The sequence below is a fragment of the Neophocaena asiaeorientalis genome, unplaced genomic scaffold (genome assembly GCF_003031525.2).
Source record: "Neophocaena asiaeorientalis asiaeorientalis breed wild unplaced genomic scaffold, Neophocaena_asiaeorientalis_V1.1 scaffold251, whole genome shotgun sequence".
Taxonomy (NCBI): Eukaryota; Metazoa; Chordata; class Mammalia; order Artiodactyla; family Phocoenidae; genus Neophocaena; species Neophocaena asiaeorientalis.
The window spans coordinates 6,628,320-6,655,844 of NW_020173377.1; the positions used below are offsets into that span (position 1 = coordinate 6,628,320).

The window sequence follows — 27,525 nt, forward strand, 5'->3', positions numbered from 1 at the left end:
TTTCAGGATCCATTTGCAATAGTCAATTTCAGATATAATGTTTAGTACACATTTGATGAGAATAGTAGAAATCCAGGTCTTGAAAGTGGAAACTAATAATAATATAGTTTTCCTCACTGCTACATGTGCCATGAGGCAAATGTGCCCTCTCATCACACTGGATCTAATCTATAACTGTGGTTCTCAAGCATGACTACACATTTGAATTGCCAGGGGAGGTTTTAAAATTTTCTAATGCCCAGGGTGCACCCAAGACCAATCAAATCAAATGTTCTGGGGGTGAAACCTGGGTATAGAAGTATTTTTATAAACTTCCCAGGAGATTCTCGTATGCAGCAAAATTTGATAAGTGAAGCCATATAGCCCAGTCAATGAGTTTCCAAGTAATCTGGCTGTACCATTTTTGTTTAAAATTGGCAGTGTGAAGCACATCTGTTTCTGTTTTTCAATTCTTCTACAGAAATCTCAACAGAAATTGAAGCTACTCCTTTTAAACAAACAAACTGTAAAATATGACCTTGTGGTAGATAATATAAATATAATATAAAAAGTACTTCCTTGAGCTCAGTATTTATATACTTTGCACACAATTCAAGGCTGGTCTACTCGAATTCAGGAAGCACATGATTTTCTTCCTTGTGATGCAGCGAGTAGAGTTACAAGTGACATATTCTTAAAGACCAAAGGAAGCCTCCTCCATTTCTCCAGGTCCAAGTCACAGAAGTGGTGAGGTATGTGGGGTGTTCAAATGGGTGACTTCTTATTAAATTTGGATCCATGGAGCTAGATTTGGATCATATTATTAGAATTCAGAGATAATTGGTAAAAAATTTAAAAAAAAAGCACAGAGCTAAGCAGCTTCAGTTATTAACAATGTTGTGGCCTTTGGCAAACTCTGGATGAACTATAATGAAATGGAAATAGCAAGGTCGGTACCGATAAAATATGGTCATAAAGTCTGACTACTTCACAGTTAATCCTTTTTCTAATAATCTAAGGAAAGGTAAATACCATCTAGGAATATTCTGGTAAAGAAAGTGGGGTAAATAAAAAGAATCAGTTTAAAAGGTATTCTTCTGACCATCATACTTTATTTTTAATACAAATAGGTAATAAAATAAAAGGTACCCAGATATCTTTTAAACAAGAATACATTTTCTGTATATCAAGCCATCATTTACAGATTAACACTGCAAAAAATTTGCATTAATAACTCTTAATTCATTTACATACAATTCTATGAAATAAACAAAATTGTATGTAGGATGAGAACCAACAAATAAGAACCAATTCAAAGTTCTAAAATCTTATCTCTGTATTAATTCCTTCACAGTTCCAAAAACTCACACCCATCTACAAAAAGAATATAGGTAGTCTTAACATTCAACACTATGTACAAACTAACTTCATTTCTCTTAGTTACTGTTGATTCCATGGGCCTGGCCAACACATGCATTGTGATGCCAGTCAGAACTGCTATCCTGCTCCGCCGAGGGTGGCCATTCTTTGCCCTGGAAGGAGGCATTACACCAACTCGTAGTATTTCCCAGTCTGGGGGTCAAAGTAACAGTTCAGACATGGGTCATACAGCAGAGTCAGCACTTCCTCGTCCTCTTCCACACTCAGGTCTTCTCCACCTGTGGGAAGGGGAACCACCGTCATGTTAGCTGTTGGCCTGGCCCGTAATTCTTAAACTGCAACAGAGAAGGGCAAGGAAGCAGGAATCATCTTTCCTGGGAGACTGTCCTTATGCGGGCAGGATGTCAGTGCTGGAATGGAGGAGCACTGCAGATGTGATAACGCTCTACTTGCAGTGTAAGACGGAGAAGAAACGGTGATCACAGGGGCCAGATTCGCTATAAAGCACAAGAAAAACGAGCGTGGAGAACTGGCAGGGAGAAGAAAGGATTAAGGAAGAGGGCCAAAGGACTAAAGAGTTATGAGGATTAGGGATACTTGAACAGGATTCAAAATTTGATTATCACAGCTCTAGACTTTTTCATGGGCCAGAGCTGCACAAATGCCAAACAGTGCAAATTAATAAAGAGCTCAATCCCCACTCATACAACCTAAAAAGACTACCAAATAAACATGAATTAAAATAATGTTTAGAAATATGATACTCAAAGCATAGAACACAAATGGAAAACAATGTCAGGTGATCTGTAATTTTATTAGTGGTAGCAAGATCTGTCAAATTTGCTGGGAAAATGAACATGGCTTGATTTTGTTTTTCTTGTGACAGCTATTTAGATGGTTTGGATGAAGAGAACACCTACCGCCTAAGTAATCAGCAAAGTTAGCAAGGTTTGGTTGGTTTTCAACAAACGGCATGGAATGAAAAAAAAAAAAAAGCTTTACTAAGATATTTCCTGACCACCTTGGGTGTGCCCAGTGTTGTGCTCAGTACTTATGTACTTGATGCCATCACTAGCACTAGCAAGCGAGCGCCTTCTGAGTACTTCTCAAAATCCATGTAATAGGCTTGGAGGCTGGGAGGGCAAGACCTCCCTCAGCTGGAGAGGACCAGAGCAGGCTCAGGGAGGAGCAGATGATTAAGACAACACTTGTCTCTCTTCCTTAGCACAGGCTACTAAGGACCAAAGAAAACCAAACCTTTGGGCTACAAGCTCACCAGGGTCAGTTCTGGAGGGCCTTGGATGGTGGGCATGGGCAGGGCTGACACAGAACAGAGGCTCAGTAAATACTGAGTACTTTTTGAAAGGGTGAATCAATGATTGTGAAACAAAGCTGGGATCTTAAGCGTCACTGCCCAGAGGAAGGGAAGGCAGTGGTAGTGGTGGTGGTGGTGGGACCTCACCTTACCCAGCCAAAATCAGATTAAGCTGGTGCATGGACACCATCAGGACAGTGACAAACTGGAGTTAAGGCCCAGGGAGTGGTGACAAAATGGTGGAGTGGGGTTTTGAAACTGTACCATAGCCAGTCCTCTGCCCATCCTTCTTCTAACCACCCCAAAACATTTAACGTGATCCTTCCCTGCCCCAGGCACCAAGCCAGGTGTTGGGGATATGAAGATATAAGAGAGAGGCCCTGTTTTCAAGGAGTTTGCAGTGATCTGGGGGAAACAAGCAATCAGTGGACTCTCTGGTGAGTTGCACGCAATGCCAGCAGTTCTTAAAAAGTGGGGTTTAACAGAAGAATGATTTCATCTGCCTTGCTTAGTAACATCTCAAATAGTACAACCCCCGATGGTTTAGAAATCACTTTCTCATGCAGTAGCTCATTTGACTGTTATGATCCTGTGAAAGAGGCAGGAATTATCGTGCCTGTTTTATGGATGAGGGAAACAGGGTCTGCAAAGTTAAGCAGCTCATCTGAGGTCACTTGGTGAGTCAGAGGCAGAGTCAGGGATGAACTTGGGTTTCCAGATTCCCAGTTCAGTGTTCTTTTGACCATACCTGCTCGATCTTATTGTTAACACAATACTGGTGTAACACATTCAATTGGAAGCTATTACATTATGGGGATTTAAATATGGAAAGTAAAAAAGTGTAAAGACATCAGTTTTGGAAACAAAAGAACTTTGATTTTTCATATTTCCAAAACCACTGACAAAGATGAGACAGTCCTTGTGGGAGGGGCAGAGGCAACTAGCTCAACAGGCCCAAAGGAACTGAGCTTATTAACTCCAGAAAAGGGAAAGCTTGATGCAAGTGACAACAGCCCTTCTGGCTTCACGTATATAAAGGGTGGCAAATGAATGGGAAACTAAGACGATGCTGTGGGGCTCTAAGAGAAAGCAACAGGATCAATGGGTGAAAGTTACAAGGAGCCAGATTTTGGCTCAGCACAAGGAAAAATTTTCTAGACACTGGAGCTGACCAGGAAATGGAACGTGGACTCTAGGGAGGGTGAAGCGGGGACTGGGGCAATCATTTGTATGAGATTTTGTAGATGAACCCTGTGTAGGACGGGGGCCAGATCCAATGACCCCTATGGTGCCTCTGATGAGTTTTTGTGACTCTTGGCTGCAGTGGCTTCTTGCATCCTTGAAATATGTCAGGACTTACAGCTAACAGCCACATTGATAGTGGTAGCTGACCTGAGCACCTTGCACAGTTTCTGATTAAGAACAGGAACCCAGAGAAGGCAGCCTGCCTTTCCTTTATTTTCTATTGTTACCTTAAGAGTGGTCCCTAGGGCCTTGCCTCCACCCTCCTCCTCTAAGTAGGAGAGGGTGGGAATGCTTTTCAAGTGGCTGTTTCATATTGAAGATGATCCCCTGGGCCACTTCTGCACATCAAAGGACAGTGTGCATGTCCTTTACTTTCAGATATTCAATCCATCAACACTTTCATATTGGGGCTACTTCAGAGAACGGAACAAAATCAGGTGATCAATAAGTAACCACTGTGTGCTTGCTACGTGACTGAGCAGTCTGGTTATGGATGAGACAGCCTAGTTGTACATGTGACATACACACATGAAACAAAAACAGCTACTAAAGATTAATGAGAGTTAAATTGGGAGTGGCTAAGAGCACCCCTGGGTTCTAGAATCCAACAAACCTGGGGATGGATGGGAGCGCCGCTGCTCACCACCTGCATGCCCTTAGGCTGGTTACAGATTATTTTACCTCACTGAACCTTCGTTTGCTCGTTTTTAAAATGGGAATAACCTTATTTCATAGGGCTTTGTGGACTAAGCTGGACACTGGGTAATATGCATAGCACAGAGCACATGGTAGTTGTTCAATAAATAATCACTACTATTACTGTTAAGAATAATAACAATATAATAAATCCTTAACTATAGGCTACAGCTTTTTTAGTAACTCAGAACAGCACTGATAAAGCTTAAATATAAAGAAAAGACTTCACAGAGACAGGCAGAATGACATTTAGACAATGAAGTCAGATAGATCTGGGTCCAAATCCCATTTCTGCCATTTCACAGCTGTGGGACATTGAGAAAATTCACTACTCAGCCTCAGTTTCCTCATATGTAAAGTAAGGATAGTAATAGTACCTGTTATAGTACCTATGAGAACTAAATAAGGTAACACTCAGCACACACACAGTGAGTACTCAGCAAATGTTATAATCATTATGGAAAATGTAAGATATCTGAGTTAGACACGAGAGGGATATGTTCATTTATACCTCACTCCCTACCCCAAAACTATATCTGTTTGATTTTTTACTACTAAAAAAAAGGTTTGAATGAAACACAAAGTCCCCTACTAATTTTATACAGGATATTATAATTAATTCATCTTTAAATAAAAAGTTCTTATATCAAAAATCATGTATTTTTCAAAAAAGTAACACTAATTTTTTCCATCAGGTGTGATATTAAAACCACGTATTACTGAGGTAAATAAATATAAGTCGAATTTTCTCAAAGATCTGCCATCCAATGTCTTGTTTTTACTGCATCAACACATTGGGGGAAATTCTGACCTCTGGCACATAAGAGTTATATGCTGTATAATTGTTTAGTGCATTCTGTGCTTGTACTTTCCAAAAAGATAAAATTTTAAGCTGGCGTTATTAAATTAGAAAACTCGATACATTTTTACAACTAGTCAGGAGCCTTTCAAAATGAAAATAACCGTTGTAATGGGCCATGGGTCTTTATCATCCAACTGCAAAGGGATCAAGGTGCATCCAATTCATTAGTAGAGGTCTGGCTACATAATGCATGCAAACTGAAGCAATAACTGCTATAGAAATGTATTTGTTCCAATACATATCGCTCTAGAACTGGAACTTCATGCATTATAACCATGGGACTAACGCAGGTTTTGTGGGTTTTAGTACTAAAGCTTTAAATGGGTGAATTTTAGAACTCTACCAACAATGACATTCATACAAAAATTGGGTGATATTATGATAACTTTATATTGAAATAAGTGCTTTAAACTTGCACAGATGGTTTTGTTTTCATTATAACTTAATTTTCAAAGCCTCCAACTTACATCATTTTGCCACTTTAATCTCTACGTAATGAAATTATAATATTGTTAAGCAATTACCACTGTGATGTCAAGCAATGGGAAATGTTTTGAAAGGTAATTATTGTGCATGGGTATGGGGTAATTTTCAATTATATTCTTGGATAGTGAAAAGTTCGTTTTTCTCCCAAATGCTAAATTGCTCTATTTAAAGACTGGCTACAGAAACTCTAAAAGGACAAATTAACAAATAAAACCATTCTCTGCTACCAGACGAAGAGCAGCGGGACAGGGGTCCAAATTACATTTTTACTCTTCTTCACATAATAAAGCCATTTCTAGTGAAATAAAATTGCCTTGCAGATAATAATCTATTTACAAACTTTCAGCTTCATCCACTTTGAAACTGGTTAATGGCAATAACAGAAGAAAACCCAACGGAGTCAGACCAAACACAGCAATATTACCTGCCCTCCCCTTGGTTAGATCAGTGTGAGCAGATAATTCCTCCAGTTCACCTTTTGAGTCAATTAATATAAATGCTTAATTATCTATATTTAACGCATTTTAACTGTAGATAATAGAAAACCTATATGCACAAGCTCAGTCTTCAAGCTTGAAAATAAATGATGTGGCACCAGTTTATCAGATTTAAAGTCTCTGAATCAAGACACTGTAGTCGATTTTCGATTTTCTGACGCTGCCATCTGGAGTTTTGTTTTTTTTTTTTACAAGTGAATGCATTTTCTCTCTTATAGATCTTGAAAACTGATGGACTGTATCTTTATGCGCATACTAATACACTATTGTTCAAACAATTCAGTGGTGACAGATCAGTCAGCCTTCAGGTCAATAAAGATGACATTTTAGATAAGATTCTGCTGAGCACCAGGTGCTTGCAAACTCTTCCACCAGCTTATACCACGGTAGGGCAAAATTAACTTGCACTAAAACTGGAGAACGTGAACTGTTGAGATTTGTTTCTCAGCAAATATGTGCCCTCAAATGGAAGAAAGATAAATGACCAATAATGGAATAAAAAGGATGAAAAGGTACTTTCTTCTATTAGAAAGCTATATTGTTTTTTGGAAGGCAAATGATATGCCAAGATTATAGCTCCGGTTTCATTTGGGAAATAAGTACATCACTCCTTTTGTAAAATCTCGTGGCTATATTTTACTTGGAAAATGCCACTTAAAACAACACATTGAAGAATTTGGATGATTAGTTAGGAATTCTTGCAATTTCATTCTTTCCAGCTAGTCTCTACTTACAAATGTGATTCAAATGTGCGCTTGTATATCAAATCATCACGTTGTACACCTTAAATTAACATAATGTTATATGTCAATTATATTGCAGCAAAGCTGGGGAATACCTCACAAGACATATATGTGCACTTGTAAATATGTGAATTACCACTCTGAATGCTTTTTGTTGCACATGAAGGAAGGTCCCTAGTCAGACTATTGAGCTCTGAAGCTACAAAGCCTATAGGATCTCCAGGGCCTGATTTCAGGCAAGGTGGCAACGCTGCAGCCAGGGGGAAATGTATCCCAATTCCAGCAATGGAATCTAGGACCACATCCTGGGCCAAGGCCCCTCTGTTGTACATTTGGGGAATAAGTAGGTGGGGGGTGGTTCTGGAATAGGAGAGAGCCTCAGACACCCATCAGTGTGTTTACTTCTCTACTAGAGGGTTCACTTCCAGTATGCCTGAAAAGAAGGCATTTCTTTATATAGTGAGAGGGCTGACTGCCCCCCTCTTAACCACTTCTATGCAGACACCCCACGGACCCTGAAAGCTGCATAAGAAAATACTTCCTTGCCCCAAGGTTAATCAGAGACCAAAAGGCAACTACTTGCCTCATAGGGGAAGCGGAAGGAATCTGGATTCAAGAATGTCATACAGGTATAACTTGTTTTTTTGCACTTTGATTTATTCTGCTTTTTACAAATCGAAGGTTTGTGGCAACCCTAAGGTGAGCAAGTCCAACGGCACCATTTTTCCAACAGCTTTTGCGTCTCTGTCACATTTTGGTAATTCTCAAAATATTTCAAACTTCTGCATTATTATATTTGTTATGATGATCTTTGATCAGTGATCTTTGATGTTACTACGACAACCTGCTGAAGGCTCAGATGATGCTTTTTTTTTTTTTTTTGCGGTACGCGGGCCTCTCACTGCTGTGGCCTCTCCCGCTGTGGAGCACAGGCTCCAGACGCGCAGGCTCAGCGGCCATGGCTCACGGGCCCAGCCGCTCCGCGGCATGTGGGATCCTCTCGGACCGGGGCACAAACCCATGTCCCCTGCATCGGCAGGCGGACTCTCAACCACTGCGCCACCAGGGAAGCCCTCAGATGACGCATTTTTTAGCAATAAAGTATTTTTAAATTAAGGTATGCACTTTTTAAAAGATGTAACGCTATTGGACACTTCATAGACAACAGTGTAGTGTAAATACAACTTTTATATGCCCTGGGAAACCAGACTCATTTTATTGCGATATTTGTTTTATTGCAGTGGTCTGGAACAGAACGTGCAATATCACAAAGGTATGCCTGAAAATGCTAACAAATCATTTCACAAGCTGAGCGTTGAGGCGGGGGCTCTATGGGTCTAAGGAGAATTCTAAAGAGAGTACTATTTTATCCAGAAAGGCTCAAGAAAGAAAACTACCTAAATTAAAAACACTGCACTGGACATTTCATCTGTGTAGTTCTTATTGACCTAAATGGGAATTCTGTGGTTTTATCAGTGTGGGGCTTAAGGGTGCGGACAGTCCAGTGCGACAGGCCTCGGTCAGTGTTCTGCTCCACAATCAGTGGGGCTGTGACCCAGGCTGTGACCTTAACCTCACCCGTACAGTGGCGACACAGCACAGCCCTATGCCAATAAGTGTTAGGAGAAGTCACTGAGAGGTAACGCACAGGAAAACTCGACACAGCGCTGGGCACACAGCATGTACTTTATTAATGCTGGCTTCTATTATTACTTTGATCGTCAATATTGCTTTTTTCGGGGAAGTTCTCCTTTGCATTTTGAATAAATCTTCAAGATACAGGGAAGATCCAAAAAGTAGACCAAATCATCCTTCTGTTTCCCATGGGCAGAAGATTCACTCACTCATTCTACTCAGTAAATATTTATGCAGCGTTTACAATGTCCTAGGCTCCATGTTAAGCACTGTGGGTACCACGGTTGTTCAATGAAGCACAATGTCTGGTGCGATAACTAATAAAACAGATTTTGGAAGACTGCTTTTAGACTCAGGGTATTATGTCAAATAATTGCACGGCGGGAAACAGGACTATGAAAGGATTCCTCTGTTGGACCCAGGACAGGCGGCCAGATTCCCTCTCTCTGGTTAGCTGTGAGGCGTCATGAGATTTCCGTAAATTCTTGAATAGTAATTTGGATATTAAACCTATAAAATAAGCATCCGCTGCCTATTTATGTCTCGTGGGAGATTAATTAATGTTCATAAAGGAATATCTTCTGTGGCTTTGCTGTACAAAAGGTATGAGAATGTTATTTTTATGAGACTCTGGCAACTCCAAAAGCCCTTCTGAATGTCTTTCTCACTCAAAATCCATGCAACCTGCAAAAAAAGGTTTACAGGCCTGAAGAGAGAAGCATTATTATTCCATTTTGGAGCTGGTAAGCACGAATAATTTAAGGGTCATAGCTGTAAAGGAACAAATGTCAAAAACAAATTGACAACTATTCTTCGAGCAAAGTCTGGTTCATTTTCAAAAGGTCAATTTGGTAGTTTTCTTGAGTAAGTTCTGAAATCTTAACTTCCCATTTTTACATTTCACACGGTCTCCAGAAAAACACATTTTTCGTAGGTGTTAAGGGTACCCGTGCCCATGGTAACTGATATTTGGCAAATGTGTCATGGCCCAGCTGAGAGCTGCCCGTTTCTCCGTTCAGTCGAATGGTGCGGAGTACAATGCTGTTCCTGCTGGCTGCTTGGCTCTGCTGGGAGCCGGGCTGTTCATTTCAAGATGGAATTCATACACTTGAGACATTCTGGCCTAGTAGAAACTGGGGCTGTGACACAAATTTGTACTGAATAAAGAAGGGACTCTAGGGCCAGGTATACTGCATGCATTTACTTTCGTATGGGCTGGGGCAAGTTTTCTAGAGTTACGTATTGGTTAGGCCATCTTTCCCTGCTGTGAGAATGCAGTTATGCCTCTAGCTGCATGGATACATCTCGGCCTCTCCATCTCTGGTGGAGATGTGGCGGTTCATCGTATCACTTCCCTGCTCTAAGTACCAGTGTCCATGTGTAAAATGGGGGTAATAATAGTACCTATGTCTCAGTAGGCTATTCTGAGAATTAAAGTGCATGTGTAGGCCTGGGTCACTGGAAGATGAAATAAACATTAGCTATTATTATGTTTATCCTGGAAGTCTGAAGATGGAAGAGCCTCTTTCCCTGTGAACGAGACTTCAAAACCACCTTCACATCCCAGTGCAATGGTTCTGCAGAAAGGCACTGATGTGGAGGAAGACTGCATCCAAATCGTAACTCTGATTGAGCATTTGACCTTGGGCAAGGTCAAATTGAGGGTGATGAACTACATTAGTGTTTTTAACTGGTTCGTTAGGGCCCCACAGCAGGGTTCTGAGACCATAACTCCCACTCCACCCAGAGCAGTTCTGCTTTTAACTCCTTTACTTATTGGGATTCCATATGAGATTTCACTTGACAGAAAAGTTTTCATTGCTTATAAGTAAAGTTTAAGAATCACCGCATAAGGTGACCTATAACTGTTTTAATTGCTAAAATGTATCGGTCTAAGTTCAATACTCTCATTGTTGAATTTTACAAATATGCCTAATATACCAAAAAATTGGAATTGGGAGAAAAACTGAAAGTCAGATTTCAATGGATTACCCTGTTTTTTTCCTTCCAAGGTTGTTATAAGAAATGACCAGTTGAATAACATTTCTCTCCCTCTTTTTCCTCCCTTTCTCCCTTCCTGTCTTCCTTTTAATGAGAATCCAGCCTATCTAATATATGCCAGAAATTTCAGGGTACTAGGGATCTAGGAGTGAGCAAACTGACAGTCTCTGCTTTTAAAAACTCTTAGGCTACCTAGGAAAAAAGGCAATAAACAAGTAAACGAATCACGAGTTACGAACTGTGAAAAGGCTGTGACAAAAAGGCACTAGGTGAGGTGAGACAGCCTGACCTACTCAGATAAGGTCGTCTCGAGAGGCCTTGGAGAAGGTGGGCACAGTGACCACCCAGGCTGGGCAGTCCCGCACTCTAGTCATCTTGCCCTTCATTCAGCCCCTCACTCCCTTGGCCTTGCCCTAGATCTGGTCAACACGGCAACTACACCCCTCAGCCACTCACCCCACTGGAGGGAATGTGGCCAACAGTCATTTCTGACAAGCCTGGGGGTGGGGGAGGCAGGTCCAGGCCTGAAACAGGTGACCAGAGGTCTGCTTTTCTTTTTTCTGAAAGGACTTAGCTACTTAGCTCTTGAGACGTTTTGTTTTCCTGTCGATTGGAACGCTCAACAGAAAAGTAATTTTTCAATTCCTGGTTTATATATAGTATTTTTTTTATTAGGTAATTTATTTACTTGGTTCAAAGCCAAAAGAATTAAAAAATAAAAACAGTGGTTGGGCTCTGGGGCCAGGCTGCTTGGGTTTAAATCCCAGCTCTGCCAATGACTAACTTCACGCAAATTATTCACGAGGTTGCTGCCTCAGTTTCCTCAGCTGTAAAAAATAACAACTGCATATACAAAATTAGTATCTTCCTCATGGTGCTGCTGGGAGGACTAAATTTCTTTTTTACATTCTCTTTTTTTAAAAAATTGAAGCATAATGATTTACAATGTTGTGTTAGCTTCTGGTGTGCCGCAAAGTGATTCAGTTATGTGTGTGTGTATATATATTCTTTTTCGTATCCTTTCCATTATAGTTTATTACAAGATAGTGAATACAGTTCCCTGTGCTGTACAGTAGGACCTTGTTGTGTATCTATTTTATATATAGTAGTGTGTATCTGCTAGTCCCAAACTCCTAATTTATCCCTCCGCCCAACCTTCCCCTTAAGTAGCCATAAGTTTGTTTTCTATGTCTGTGAGACTGTTTCTGTTTTGTATAAAAGTTCATTTCTATCATATTTTAGATTCCACATATAAGTGATATCATGATACTTGTCTTTCTCTGTCTGACTTACTTGTGAGGACTAAATGTAACCACTGAGCACAGTACAGCGTCTGGCATATATCAGGGGCTGAGTTAATGGTATTGTGCAACAGAAACCCAGGAAGAGCCCCAGACTACCCACAACTGTGCCTCCCTTCTCCTTCTGATGGTATACACTGGATGCTTGAGCCTATTATTTTTCTTTGACAAACACTTTATAAGAACAGATGGAAACACTAGCTCAGTATATTGGTAACTGTATGCTACGTTGTCTAAAACTAAGCCAATGACATGTAAAGATTAAGCAAATAGGAAACACTACTTTTTGATGGTTTTGGTTTACATTAACTACAAACTCTCCAAGTTTATCAGAAGAGGGAAAGGGATACCAGATGGAAATCTAGGGTGACAGGGAGAAGGGGTGCCAGAGCTGGTTAACATTGGCCAGAACATTTCTACAATTCTTGGAATTTAATTTGTTAATTTGTCCTCCATGCAAGTTCTGTTTACCTTCAACATAATTGAGCCCCTGCTGTCAAAACATCACTTTGCAATGGCAACTTTAAGACATCCTTTCAGCCACTCATCACCACTATAGATCTTGGGTGCCTTTGTTTAAAGACTACACTCTCCTGCGGCTTATTTAGGATACTTAAAATATTACTTGTTCCCTCACAGCAAGGTCTCCTCCTGACAGGCAAGATTCTGTTTTTCTATTATGAGCAATTATAAATGTACACCCCTAAAAAGTCTCAATTTGAGGGGCATCATCTATTTCAGATAGTAAATCACAGCAACATCTCCATCCCTTGGGCAACCAAAATGCACAACTTAGATATATGAGCTCTCACTCTGAACTCTCCATACCTGAAGAAAAATGGGATGCTCCTCTTTCTCCCTGGGGCAATTAGGGAAAAAAAACCCTGGCACCTTTGTTGGAGTAATTTATACTGGTTTCAGTTCCTTTTTTTTTTTTGCAGTACGCGGGCCTCTCACTGTTGTGGCCTCTCCCGTTGAGGAGCACAGGCTCCGGACGCGCAGGCTCAGCGGCCATGGCTCACGGGCCAAGGCGTTCCGCGGCATGTGGGATCCTTCCGGACCGGGGCACGAACCCGTGTCCCCTGCATCGGCAGGCGGACTCTCAACCACTGCGCCACCAGGGAAGCCCCCCCACCCCCTTTTTTTTTAAACCGTAGATATAGAGCTTCCATCTTTATAATCCAACTTGGAAAGCTATCTCAGGGAGTCCCACTCTGAGGTTGTCTGTCACTCTAGCTATGCATTTTAGAGCTCCCCTCACCCTTCCCATCTCAACCCCTCTGTGTCTGACAAAGATTCTTTTATGTCCCTCCTCTACACACTCCTGACAGTTACATTCCCTGCTCACAGCCAGAAACTAAATGGTCATCTTTGTGGCTCTCGTCAACAAAGAGAACCCCAGGCAAATTTTCATCCCTGCTTCCTTCTAATTTTTCTATAACTAATACTACCCATCAAAGCTCTGTGCCAGCCTTTGCTTTAATGAAACGGCTGTACCTCTGTATTAACGAAAACATGGATCTCTGTGATGCTGGAGCATTGGGTCTGCTTTATAATAACACTAACAACTGGTATTTGGTAGGCGCTATCCCAAGTATTTCATATACAGTATACCTCACTGAATCTTCATGAAAAATTTGCAGGTGGGCACCATCTATTATTAGTCTTATTTTACAAAACTGAAATTCATAAAAGTCACACAGCAGTAATTGCTAGAGTTGGAATTCAGATGAAGGTCAATTTGACACCAAAGCCATGCTCTTACGCCTTAAACTATATTTTGCCCATGGATTAACCTTCAGGAGAACAAGGACAATTTCTCTTTTAAATTCCTTTTAGTTGCAAAGAACCTATAATCCTATAAAATGAGGCACAGATTACCTCATTTTGGGTGTATGAGCCTAAGTGATCAGCATTAAAAAAAAGCAGTGGCATCTCAAAGTGACTGATTTTCTCTGTATATAGTTAATTATTTTTATTTTTTATGCTTGGTGTTTTTCATATTCCCACCTTGAGCACTCAAGCTTCCGGAAGAATCCTGATGCTGCTCTGCTGGCTGTTGACTGGGAGGAACAATCGGTGGGCTCAGCATATTTAACCAGTCCCTAAAAAGAAAAGAAGAAAATAAATGAACCACATGTTTGTAATTCCATATATAGATTTTACCTTTCTCCTGGATTTTTAACTCCCTGGGGCTTCCACAAAAAACCATTTTTCCCTTCTTCATATTTCAGAAAATAAGATGTCCAGAAATTAATATTCCGTTTTATAAATCTGTAAATACATAGTTGATTACTTAACTAACTAGCTGTTCAATAAATACACCAACTAAATGATGATGACTGTTCCTCTCAAAAGTTTATTACTGGGCTTCCCTGGTGGCGCAGTGGTTGAGAGTCCGCCTAATTCCGTTTTATAAATCTGTAAATACATAGTTGATTACTTAACTAACTAGCTGTTCAATAAATACACCAACTAAATGATGATGACTGTTCCTCTCAAAAGTTTATTACTGTTGATCGTCAACTATAGCACAGCTCCTCTCACCTAAGAAAATTATTTCAACAACTAAGAAGAAATGCAGCAGAGACAAAGCTCCTTAGGACCTTTGGATAAGAAAACCTGACAAAGTTACATGTCATGGATGACAAGAGTCCATTTGGTGATTCAAAAGAGAAGTTAGTCTTGGAGCTGTCATGGACCAGCCATGATGGTGGGAGCTGGTATGCATTCACTTGGGGCTTTAGGGCAGGGGAGGACAAAAGAAGGAAGAGTGAGGGCCTTTGGGCCCTTGAGTGGCTCGATACTTCAGTTCTCCCAGTATGAATGGGGGCAAAGCCACTTCAGAAAGCACCTCCTACATTCCCTGTCCCTCTGCCTCCAACTTCCAACCTCATTCCCAGTCTCTTTACTTTCCCTCTTTCCATTCTTTTCCTGTCTCTCTGCTCCCTCTAGCAGATACCTGGGTGGGTGTGCTATAAGTCAGTGACATCCTGAAGGCATGAGTCACTGTGTGTTCTACTTCAACCCTTTCTCATCTGTAAACTTGCTATTGAGCTTCTTCATGGGAACAGAGCAGGAAGGGGAATGTGAAGGATTTTCCAAAGTGAATTATATTTCTTGCATTGATATAAGCAGCCTGTGTCATTGATCTTATTCTTCTCAACAGGAACATGTCCTCATGACCAAAAAATTTCTCTCTAAATTTCTGCATTTCCTGCTGTCTTTATCTACAATGGGAGACAGTCCCGACCAGTAACTAAGAGCACTGGCTCTCCAGGCCAATCCTGGCACCATGTTTCTGAAATGTGAGAACTTAGCCAAGTCACTTATAACATCACTAAGCCTTATGTATAAAAAGGAGATAATAATAGTTACTCCAGAGTTTTGTCGTTAAGATGAAATGAAAAAAATGGATGAGAAACGTTTGGTATGGATCTGGGTACAGAGCTGCTGTCAAAAAATGTCAGCTATGACCACTATCATCTTCATTATCAGTGAAGATCATAGTATGGCTGTATCCACAATGACAAACCAAGGTAGGAAGTGGATTCTGCTGGAATTAAACCAGCCAAGGATTGTAGAATGATTTCAAGTCTATACAATAGAAGTTTTCTTTGCAAGCCATTTACTCTTCTTGTATAAAAAGGATCTTAATGTAAAAATTATCCAATTCCTATTTGTATTATTTTAAGATACTTTCACTCACTGCTCACCTTAGCTATCACTAGATTATGGTTCGTAAAATAAGCAAGGTGAACTTGCTGTGTAATTGAATTTCATAATAACACATCAAGGACATCAGAAAGGATTTGTCACAGACTTCCAAGCTAATGGGGCATTTTCTGTTAAGCACCTTTTACTTAGTCCATTTAATTATAGCAGACCAAAAAATTCCTACATTATAGAAAATTACAAGGTCACATACAAATTACTAGCCCAGTGGCTTCATTACTCGGCAAGAGAGATGGAGAGCAAAGATGAACAGGAGAAAAATAATGTTATCATATGATGACACCCCAGCGACAAATTAGAAACTCCAAACGATGGCAGTAGTAGCATCTACCGTGGTCCATGGACATGCAGGAAAAAGCAGATGTTATAAAAGGCAAGACATTACTTCTTAGGCCAATGATTTGGTTAATGTTTTTCTTGTCAGCAGTAGCTATGGAAAGTACAGAGTTTTTCTTTTTGTGATTTTTGTTTGTTTTAAAGTAATTTCAGATTTATAGAAAAGTTTCAAGAGTACAAAGAACTCCTATATATCCTTCACCTAGATTCTCCAATTTAAACATTTTATCACATTTGCTATCTATCTATCTATCTATCATCTATCTATCAAGGGTTGGTAAACTATGGCCATGGGCCAAGTCTGGCCCACTGCCTGTTTTTGTAAGGCCTGCAAACCAAAAATCGTTTTTATATATTTTAATGGTTGAAAACAATTAAAATAGCAATGTTTCATGACACATGAAAGTTATATATAATTCACATTTCAGTGTCCATAAATAAAGTTTTATTGGAATACAGCCACGTGTTCACCTTTTCACATATTGTCTATGACAGCTTTTGTGCTATGATGACAGAGATAAATATTTGTGATCTGGCCTTTTACAGAAATGTTTGTCGGCCCCTGGTCTATAACCATGAGGTCATATTGCTTCCTCTAATACTAATATAATACCACAGAGTCATTTTCATCTTTCCTTTTTCCTTTCTGACACTGAGGAACCTGGCTCCCATTAGCCTCAGTATATTTACTTACTTTCTGAAGTACAGAACACGCCAAAAGTGGTGTCAAACAAAACTAAGCAAACAAAACAAAACAACCAATAAAACACCCCAAACCTACTCTCTAGGATTCTCTGTTTACGGTTCTTTTTTTCATTAGTTAAAATACCATGTTCAAAATTTACTTAGGCTAGTTCATTTTCCTACCTCTTCAGTGAGGTTATATTCTTAATTTGAAATATAGTTAGCATCATTTGCTTCTTTTTGCATTAAGTTTTTCTCCCCATTCTTGATTTTTATTACTTTTGTTGTTTTGAGTAGGTAAAATATTAACAGTTCAAAAGTCAGACTTTCACAGAAAAGCATATTCAGTAAGAGTTAGATTTCCTTCATCCCTTCCAGTCTGTTTCCACCCCCTCATCATTTCAACGCCATCTCCACCCACTCCTCCAGAGGTAATTCATTTCATTAGTTCTTGTGCCTCTGTTTCTTTTTGCAAAAATTCAACAGATACACGTCTATTTTTTTCATTCCTCTTCTTTCTAATGTAAAAGGTAGTATACTGTAATTACTCTTTTGCACTTTTGTTTTTTCAACTTAAAATATATCCAGGACATCACTCATACCGGTTCATAGAGAGCTTCCTTATTCTTTTTTTTTTTTTTTTTTACAGCTGTATAGTACTCCGCAGTGTGGCAAACATTTATTTCACCATTGTCCTATGTTCGGGCAAGTTTTAAATATTTTGTGATTATTGCAATTAATGCTACCATGAATAACTTTGGGCATATCTATTTTTGTATATGTGGAGATATACCTTCAAGATAAATTCTTGGAAGTGGGATTCCTGGAATAAAAGGTAAATGCACACTTGGTTTTGTTAGATACTGACAAATTGTTTTCACAAGGGTTGTACCCATCAGCATTCCCACCAGCAATGTCTGAGAGTGCTGGTTTGTCTACAGACATGTCACAGTATTATGTTGTCAAGTTTTTAATGCTTTCCAATCCAAGAGATAATAACTGATAACTTAAAGTAGTTTTGATTTCCATTTATTTGCATTTCTTCTCATCATGAACATTATGAGTAGAGTTGACTCTCCATATGTTTAAGGCTATTTAATATATATGTGTATATATGTGTATGCATGTGTGTATTTTATATCTATATCTTTTTTTTCCTGTCTGTTCATGTCTTTTGCTCTTCCTCCATCAGGTCTTTTTTTTTGGTCTCTTTTCCTCATTTTGTCATCTGTGTTTGCTTATGATATTTTTTGCCATGCAACAGGTTTTTAATTTTTCTGTAGTCATATGCATCAATCTTTTCTTTTATTGCCTCTGTATTTATTTATTTATATTTTTAAATAAATTTATTTATTTATCTATTTACTTTTGGGTCTTTGTTGCTGTGTGCAGGCTCTTCTCCAGTTGCGGCGAGTGGGGGCTACCCTTTGTTGTGTTGTGCAGGCTTCTCATTGTGGTGGCTTTTCTTCTTGCTGAGCACAGGCTCTAGGTGTGCGGGCTTCAGCAGTTGTGGCACGCAGGCTCAGTAGTTGTGGCTTGCGGGCTCTAGAGTACAGGCTCAGTAGTTGTGGCACACGGGCTTAGCTGCTCTGTGACACGTAGGATCTTCCCGGACCAGGGATCGAACCCGTGTCCCCTGCATTGGCAGGTGGATTCTTAACCACTGCGCCACCGGGGAAGTCCCTGCCTCTGTATTTCAAATCAGAGTTAGGAAGTTCCTCCCTACAACCAGGTTCTATAGAAATTCACCCTTTTTTTCTTCCAGTTACTTGCATGGTTTCATTTTTCACATTTAGATTTCTGATCCATTTGGAGTTTATTCCGGTATATGTTGTGAGTTTACTCTGGTGTAAGGTGCATCTAATTTTATCTTGTAAAAATGACTACAGATTCCATATATGTGTGTTAGCATACAGTATTTGTTTTTCTCTTTCTGACTTACTTCACTCTGTATGACAGACTCTAGGTCCATCCACCTCATTACAAATAACTCAATTTCGTTCTTTTTTATGGCTAATATTCCATGGTCTAAAAAACCAGTACTGATGAACCTAATGGCAGGGCAGGAATAAAGATGCAGATGTAGAGAACGGACTTGAGGACATGGGGTGGAGAAGGGGAAGCTGGGACGAAGTGAGAGAGGAGCATGGACATATATACACTACTAAATGTAAAATGGATGGCTAGTGGGAAGCTGCTGCATAGCACAGGGAGATAAGCTCGGTGCTTTGTGACCACCTAGAGGGGTGGGATAGGGAGGATGGGAGGGAGGCTCAAGAGGGAGTGGATATGGGGATATATGTATACATATAGCTGATTCACTTTGTTGTACATCAGAAACTAATACAACATTGTAAAGCAATTATACTCCAATAAAGATATAAAAAAATGACTGCAGAATTCTCTTGAAAAATGATGTTAAGATTTAGAAGATTTTATTCAATTAAGAAACTTTAATCAAAACAACTCATTTGTTTTGGCTTTTTATTAAGTAAGCATTAACAAAGTATATTTTGAAATAAAGGGTTTCCATGTTAACTGTAAAATATGGAAGATATTTGGCTAAACAAAGTCAACCAGTAGGTTTTCTTGCAAGACCTTTGAGAGCCTTTAACAGACTGTGAATCTCCTGAGAGGAGCGTAGAATATGTAGACTGCCCACCTTTTTGCATCTGGAACTGTTCCATCTTTTGGGATCATGAGTCCACAGACCATACCATACCTTGAGACACTTCAGGTTATAACATTTTCCCACCCTGGTGACATTGTTTTTAAGTATTTTTAAAATTTATTTTATTTTTATTGAAATATATTTGATTTATAATATTGTGTTAGTTTCAGGTGTACAGCAGAGTGATTCAGTTATATATATAATATATATATATATATTTTCAGATTGTTTTCCATTATAGGTTATTACAAGATACTGAATGTACAGTTCCCTGTGGTATACAGGAAGACCTTATGTTTATTTTATGTATAGTAGGTTGTATACATATACTTCTAATTTATCCCTCTCCCCTTACCTCTCCCCTTTGGTAAGTTTGTTTTCTGTGTCTGTGAGTCTGTTTCTGTTTTGTATATAGATTTATTTGTATTATTTTTTAGATTCCACATATAAGTGATAACATATAACATTCCTCTTTCTCTTGTTTTGTTTTTATTTTACTTCATATATATTTAATAATTTCATTTTTTCAAGAGCGGTCTGTTTTTTTTTGTGACTTGTTAATAAGCCAGAAATGTATAGTCTAGCACCTGTACCTTACATGTTTACATTTTTACATGTGCTATTTAATGCTAAGCCATGTTTTGACCCCCATGCCTTCCCAGGCCGCAAACATCTAGGGACGGGGGATCAGGCTCACTCACACATGTCAAGCCCTAGCTCAGCTGTGAGCCACTTCCTTGGCCTGCTTCTCACCCCGGCTGCCTGTGCTCTGGAACCTGCTCTTGCTCTTCGTTCTCCCATTTGCATATTTGCCCTGCCGTTTGCACTTGTTACTCTATTTTGTTTGGTTTCCTCAGCTCTGACTACAATGCTTTTCTCTCTACCTGTAATGAAAACCTCCAGCTCCTCTGGTGGAGAAGCATCCTGTTCAGTCAGGCTTGCTCTCCGAGCATGCTCAGGGGCTGCTTCCTCCTCCTTTCTCTCGTGGACCCAGGCAGGCCTCCCACCCCTGCCCCTCCTCTTGGAACTGAAGAGAAAGGACTTGCAGGCACACCTATACATGCTGAGCTCTGTCAGCAGAAGGTGTGTTTTATTTAAGAGTCAAGACAATGGGTTCACTTCAAATACCACATAAAAAATATAATGTAGATGAAAGATAAATACCATCTTGTGAATCCCCACAGTGGACAAATTCATCTAACGTTAAAATCCTGCCCCCCGCAAATACCATGCTCTTTCCATTCAACTTGCATGTTAAGAGTTTTGAAGGCAGGCAGTGAGCTTCAACTGAATCAGAGCTGACTCAGATATTTTTACAACTGAGGATAATGTTCTCACTTAAGATAGACTATGGTTTCAGTTCCTTCATTTAAAAACAAGATTTTGCTTACAAGAGAATTTTACACACATTTATTTCATTAACGTGCTTCCTATAAATACATCATATATGTACACACACATACACACATATATACAAATACATGCATGATATGAGAGCAACAGTTAGCTTGATCATCTGTCTACATATACAGTAATCATTTACTGAACTGCTGTGTGTCAGACCCTAGGGAATCAGAGAGCTCATCGTCAGATGGAAGAAGCATTCTAGCTAACAGAAAACGACATGGGCCGCTGTGGGCTGATCAGCTTATTTGTGTGTTCCCTAAAGGAATTCCCTTGTAAGGAAACTGCCTACAATCTTGTATACATTTAAATATTTATTTGGGTGAGTAATTATTTGAGAAATCTAAAACATGACAACAATTATTACATAGCTCTCATTTACAGCACTGAGCTACCTGCTATCATAAGGGCTGGGTTAGAGGAGCTAGCCCAGTGTGAAATACTTACACAGGAGATCTTCTATTAGGAATTTAGAAACTTGCAGCAATTTCTATACGATACTTATTGATATTTATCATTTGGTACCAGTGTAAATTTCTTATTCACTGAAAGCAGTCTGGGTTTTAAACATCTTCTAGGGCCAGGGAACAGACTGGGGAGAGGACTAGGAAATAGCTCACTTCGGGGAGAATTCACAGATTCTTTTTAAAACCTGGTGAAAACTGTTTTCCCAGAAAAATGACCAAGAATACCAAATTTTCTTTCAATTTTAGGAGGTCGGAGATCATCTGAAGCCCATTCGTGCACTTCTGGAACCTGAATAAGAACTTCTGCATCTTGGAATATCACGGAGGTGTTTTTGTAGTGTAAAACCCATGGTTCTTTGTAAAGGCCCAGACAGTAAACATGTTAGGCTTTACAAGCCACAGGCCTCTGCTGCAACTATTCAGCTCTGCTGCTGTAGTGTGAAGGCAGACATAAACGATAAGTAAACAAGTGGCGTGGCTGTGTTCCAATAAAATCTTATTTACAAAAGAAAAAAAAAATTCTGCAATGGGCAGAATTTGGCCCGTGGCTGTAGGGGAATGACCCCTGTCTTAGAGGAAGGAACTGTGAAGTGGAACATTCTCAAGGCTCTTATGAGAATTCCTGTCAATTTTCCTCTGAAATGCCTTATGAATTTACCTTTCTCACCATCTCTACATCCACCACCAAAGTCCAAGCAACTACCTTGCCTCCTGTTATCTGCAGTGAAAGCTCTGAATTGATCCCCTTAGAGTCATTCATTCTGGCTTCACTTCTCTGTTCTTCACACTATGGCCAAAATGCTAATCTGATTATGTCAACCTCTTTTTCAAACTCTTTAATATCACTGGGAAGCTACAGTATTTGGGAGAAAGACCAGAATTATTACCTTGGCCTTGGAGGCTCTGCATAGCCTCGTCTCTATGTGTTTTTCCGACTTCATCTTGCATTGTTCTCCCTCTCACTCACCATGCTCCAGCCACACTGGGCTTCTCTTGATTCCTGGAAATATGCCATGCTCCCTGCCATCATGGGACTTTTGCCCAGGCTGTGCCCCCTTGTCTAGACCATGTTCTTCTCCCCTGCTCCTACCCACCCACCCCTTATCCTGGTAAAATCATATCCAACCTTCACATTGGCTCAAGCATCACACTCTTGAGAAGTCCTCCTGGACGCTCGCTCTCTAATCTAGCTGAGTTCCTTTGTTACTTCTTCTAATAGAGCAACTGCGATCTTCCCTTTAAGAGCTCTTATTTGAGTTCATAATTACATCCTCATTTGTTTGATCGTTCAGTGAACGAAGTCTCCCCCACTTGACTACCCAGCACCTAGCAGAGTGCCTGGCACAGAAATACGCACTTCCTCAATATTTACTGAATGCATGACTGTTGAGTCTCTTTGTTAGTCCAGAATACTGAGCGCCACTCAGAGTTGAATGTTTCCATGACAATAAATAATGCTGCTGTTGCCACCCACTCTTGCATTTTGCCTCTATCTTATTCTTTCTCTACCTGCTAGGAACATGCTATTGTCTTCTTATCATGTGCTTGGTACACACACAATTTGGGGTCAACCTGGGGACACACACTTGCCTCTTTATAGCCAAGACAGAAAAATTTTAATTTTCTGCCTCAGAAAATAGCATGCTGGTTCAGAAATATGTTTACTAGGATGAAAAACTAAGAAAATGTATGTTTCTATTTTTTTGAAATTTAAACATAAGAGCTCTCAATAGCTTTTCTTCATAGGATTCGTCTCTCATTTGAAGCAGGAAGCTCAAGCAATAAGTTGGAAACACAAACAGTATGTTGGGAACTCTTTTGCATGTGTCTTAGTATGGACTGGAGCAAGTATTAAGATGTTACTGTTTACTTTTGGTTCGTTTCCTGCAGGAGCTCTCTAACCAGATTCTCAGTGTTCTGGTTCTGAAGGCCTTCTCCAACACTCCCAACAGGTGTTTACCTAGTCCATACTTGATTACCATCAGTGACTGTGTACTTACTACTTTCAAAGACCATATTTCATCTTCCAATAGCTTTGACTATTAGAAAGTTTTTCCTCATGTTGAGGAAAAAAATTTCCTTTTCATTCTCACCTGTTTCTCCTACTGTTACCCCTTGGGGCTTTGAAGGAACAATTCGAATCTCTCTCCAAGATGCAGTAGGAGAGAGGTAAGGAACTGTCTGTCCAGAGCTCCTTCCTCTCCCTTCTCCTTGGAACAGCTCCCTCTGACCACATGACTCTGGGAATGATCATGTTCCTACATGAGCCCAGAGCCTCAGCTGACTGGCCCGTGGGTAGACAACTGACCTAATCTGGGCTAATCACTGTGCTTCCCTACAACTTCTGAAACTGGATCTGAAGAAGAAAGATAGTCCCACAATGAAGATGGAAGCCAAAAGAAGTGAAACTCAGATGCCACTGGTGACCACATGTCCTGTCACATGGTAGAAGCCAGTCTTAAGAGAGAATGGGGAAGCTTAAAGTCTGGGTTCTGGGAATAAAACAGTATTGGTACCAATGAATGAACTGGGAAATTAGGGAGATGTTATAGGAGTTTGGTTTAGCACATGAAGAACCTGAGGTCTTGGTTGTTTCTCTGTGTGAAGATGTGTTAGAAATATTTAGGATCCATTACCAGGTCCCAGTCTTAGCTCTTGAATATGCTGACATTGCTCCATACCCATTTGCCACCATTCTAATCTATGCTTTTAGAATATCTCCCTTGTTTTTCTCCCAGCCAACCTGGACTCCCTTGAATCCAGAGTGAGCTTTTCAAAATTTGCTCTTAGGGCAAAATCCCAAATTCTGCATTGGCTTAAAGCTTTGCATAGTTTGATCCTTACCATCTTTACAGCACAGTTTTGTGCCTTTCCCTCACTGTCACTGCCACTCTACCCCCAGGCTTCAGATGGAGAGCCACATCCTTAGCCTGTTTTCCCATAATGGCCTAATACTATAGACTGAATGTTTATATCACCTCCCCTGTAAATTCGTATGATGAAATCTAACTCCCGATATGATGGTGTCTGGAGGCAGGGCCTTTGGGAGGTGCTTAGGTCATGAGGGTGGAGATCTAATGAATGGGATTAGTGCCTTTATACAAGAGACCCCAGAGAGCTCCCTTGCCTCTTCTCCCATATGAGATCACAGTGAGACGATAGCTGTCTATGAACCAGGAAGAGGGCTCTCACAAGACACCAAATCTGCCAGGACTTTGATCTTGGACACCTCAGCCTCCAGAACTGTGAGAAATAAATTTCTGTTATTCATAACCCACCTAGTCTATGGTATACAGTTATAGCATCCTAAATGGACTAAGACACCTAGTTTACTTTCTCCATCTTTCAGCTCAGATTTTACTTCAGAGAAGCCTTTCCTGAGTTCTAAGTCTACTGCAAGTTTAATATCAGTCAATGTTCCAGCAGAAAACACTTGGCACACTCCAATTAGGATGATTTGAGGAGGGTTTAAGAAAGGGCTTCTTACAAAGGTAAGGACGGGTATAGGAGAACCACACGGGACATTATAGAATCCTAGGGATTTTGCCATCCCCCCACCCTCAGCCTTAAGGGACAAGGGAGGAACAGTGACCAGAATCTAGAAAGAGAGAGGGCCTCCTTAAGAGGAGCTGTGCCCAGACTGTAAGTTCCCTAAGGCAGGCAATCATGTCTGTCTTCTTCACCTTGGGCTTGACACAGATACTCAGTAAATGTTTGTTGAATGAATGAATGGATACTTGTAGGAAGGCCAGAGCTATAAGAGAAAGATATACAGGTGAGAGTGAAAAGACTGGAACGTGGATCAGTTCTCTGAGGATGACCTGCTAGAGAGGAGGTCAGGAGAACATGCTCTGAGAGTAGTGGGAGGAATAAGAGGAGTCAGAAAAGGCCGCTAGTTGAGAATGTTATGAGAATTATTCTCAGACATTTCTTCTTTTCCCTTCATAAAAGTACTCTCAGAGGATGTCTACGTTATGCTGACATCTGGAATAGGATCGTGTCTCTTCCGTAGCAAAGGTTGGGAAACACATTATGTAAACAAGTACTGTGTTTTTATCTCACATAAATCCACGTTTATTTAGAGACACGTAGCCAACAGTCATACAAAAGGAAAATCATATTCTTTCTTTCTTCTGGCCTCTACGAAATCACCCCTCCTGCCCATGGCTTTGCAAGTAAACCCGTAAAACAGAGAGGACACTTCTCTCTCCAAGGGCTCAATGCTAAAAGAAATCACAAAAATCATTAACTTCTTTTACTCTACTAAATATTCTTTATACATTGTCTGCAGAACTGAATATTTTTCCTGTTTGGCAGTATTTTCCCTTAGGTTAAGAAAATATTAATGACATACCACCTTGAGATTATTTTACATACATTGACTCATTAGATACAGCAGATAATTTAACTCTGGAGGCACAAATCCAGGCATCAGCCATCAAATCCGACTATAACATGTGAACAGCTAATATCCCATCTACTTGAAACAACATGGAAAAAGGCTTCTCTACACTGTTGTCAGCTTAGCTGCTTTATAATTTTACATTGAATATATGTTTATTGAGCCCCTGCAGTGTTGCAGACTTTGTGCTGTGTACTGAGGAGTAAGACATGATTCCTATCCTTGAGGAATTCAGTCTCCTAGAGACAGACTGTTAGATGAACACTTATAAGAGAGTGAAGCAAGTATTGTTAAATAGAGGTAAGCCCAGGGGACCTTTTACTGTTAGGAGAAGGGCTGTGGCAAGGCTTTTTACGTTTAGCAAAAGTGATGACAGGATTCCTCCTGAAGGATGAGAATGAGGCCACAAGACAGAGAAAAGACAGAAGGATATTCTAAAAGGGACAAACAGCATGCACCACAGCAGAAAAATGTAAAGAGCTTGAGGTCCCTCTAGCAGTGTGAAGTGATGGGCACTGGGTGTTTATATATGTGTGGAATGAAGACATACTAACAATTACTGAAGAAGGCAGTGGTCTTATATGGCAAGCTAAGCAGTTCCTACTTTATTCTGAAGGCGCGGTGGATCTATTGAAGGATTTTAAGCCAGAAGAATCTTGGATTTGCATTTTAGAAACATCAAAGTGGCATCTGTGTGGAGAATGGATGGGTGGGGAATAAGAGAGGGGCCACAAAAATCAGTTAGGAGTTTGTTGTTGTATAATCTAGGCAAGAAATAATGATTTTTATTTTGGAAATTTAGTCCACATGTGTATGAAAATACATATGAGGAACACAGAACCTGCCCCTTGAAAAAATTCATCTCCCATTGTATCAAATTAAGGTTGTAATATACAGCAGTCTCCTAAGAATACATCTTGTGTTTGTCATCCTGTGAGAGTGAAGGTCTCTACAGATGGCAGTATACCTCAAGGATCTTACACTCCAGCAAGTAATATTTTAGATTCTTTCTGTGTGTCCCATATATTATATAAGTTAAATTCGAATAGTTTTTGAGTATCCATGTGCCCAACAGTGTATCAGATATACGAAGGTACTCAACAAATACAAGATATGGTCCCAGGAAAGTAGCCAAAGATATGAACAGGCAGGTCAGAAGAAAAGACATATAAATGCGTCCTGCCTCCTCCAGATATGGGAAGATATTTGACCGTGTATATAATTATAGAAATGCAAATTAAAATAATGAGATATTGTTGACACACAGCAAATTGGCAAAAGCTCTAAAGTTTGATGATACTCAGTGTGGGCTGCAGGAATGTAAATTAGTGAACAATTTGGTAATATCTATCAAAATTACCTTTGACCATGTAATCTCATTGTTAGAAACTTACTGTAAACACATACTTGCCCAAGCTCATAAAGATATGTGCATAAGGATATTTACTACAGCATTGTCCACAGTAACAAAAAGCTGGAAACCACCGAAATGCCCGTCAGCAGAGAACTAACTGAATAAATTATGGTACATCCAAACAATGAAATAATATCCAGCAGTTAATGAAGAATGTGTTGATCGTCATGTGCAAATTCAGCAAGAGGTCCAAAAATCTATCCAGGAAAAACCCCAAAATCAAGTTGTAGAACAGCATAGAGTCTCACCTCATTTATGTTGAAAAAATACAT

The 27,525-nt window shown here is 39.9% G+C and overlaps 1 protein-coding gene across 3 annotated transcripts in view; it reads right to left on the bottom strand.

The window, feature by feature from the left end:
• Nucleotides 1-1,185: 1,185 nt before the first annotated feature.
• Nucleotides 1,186-27,525, bottom strand: part of CFAP20DC (CFAP20 domain containing) — a 252,459-nt gene continuing 226,119 nt past the window's right edge. For all 3 annotated transcript variants that reach the window (XM_024746270.1, XM_024746269.1, XM_024746268.1), the window contains 2 exons: nt 14,151-14,245; nt 1,186-1,637 (listed from right to left, as the gene is read on the bottom strand). In XM_024746270.1, coding sequence (XP_024602038.1) covers nt 1,525-1,637; nt 14,151-14,245 — 208 coding nt within the window. In that variant the 3' untranslated portion in view covers nt 1,186-1,524. The remainder of the gene's footprint in view (nt 1,638-14,150; nt 14,246-27,525) is intronic.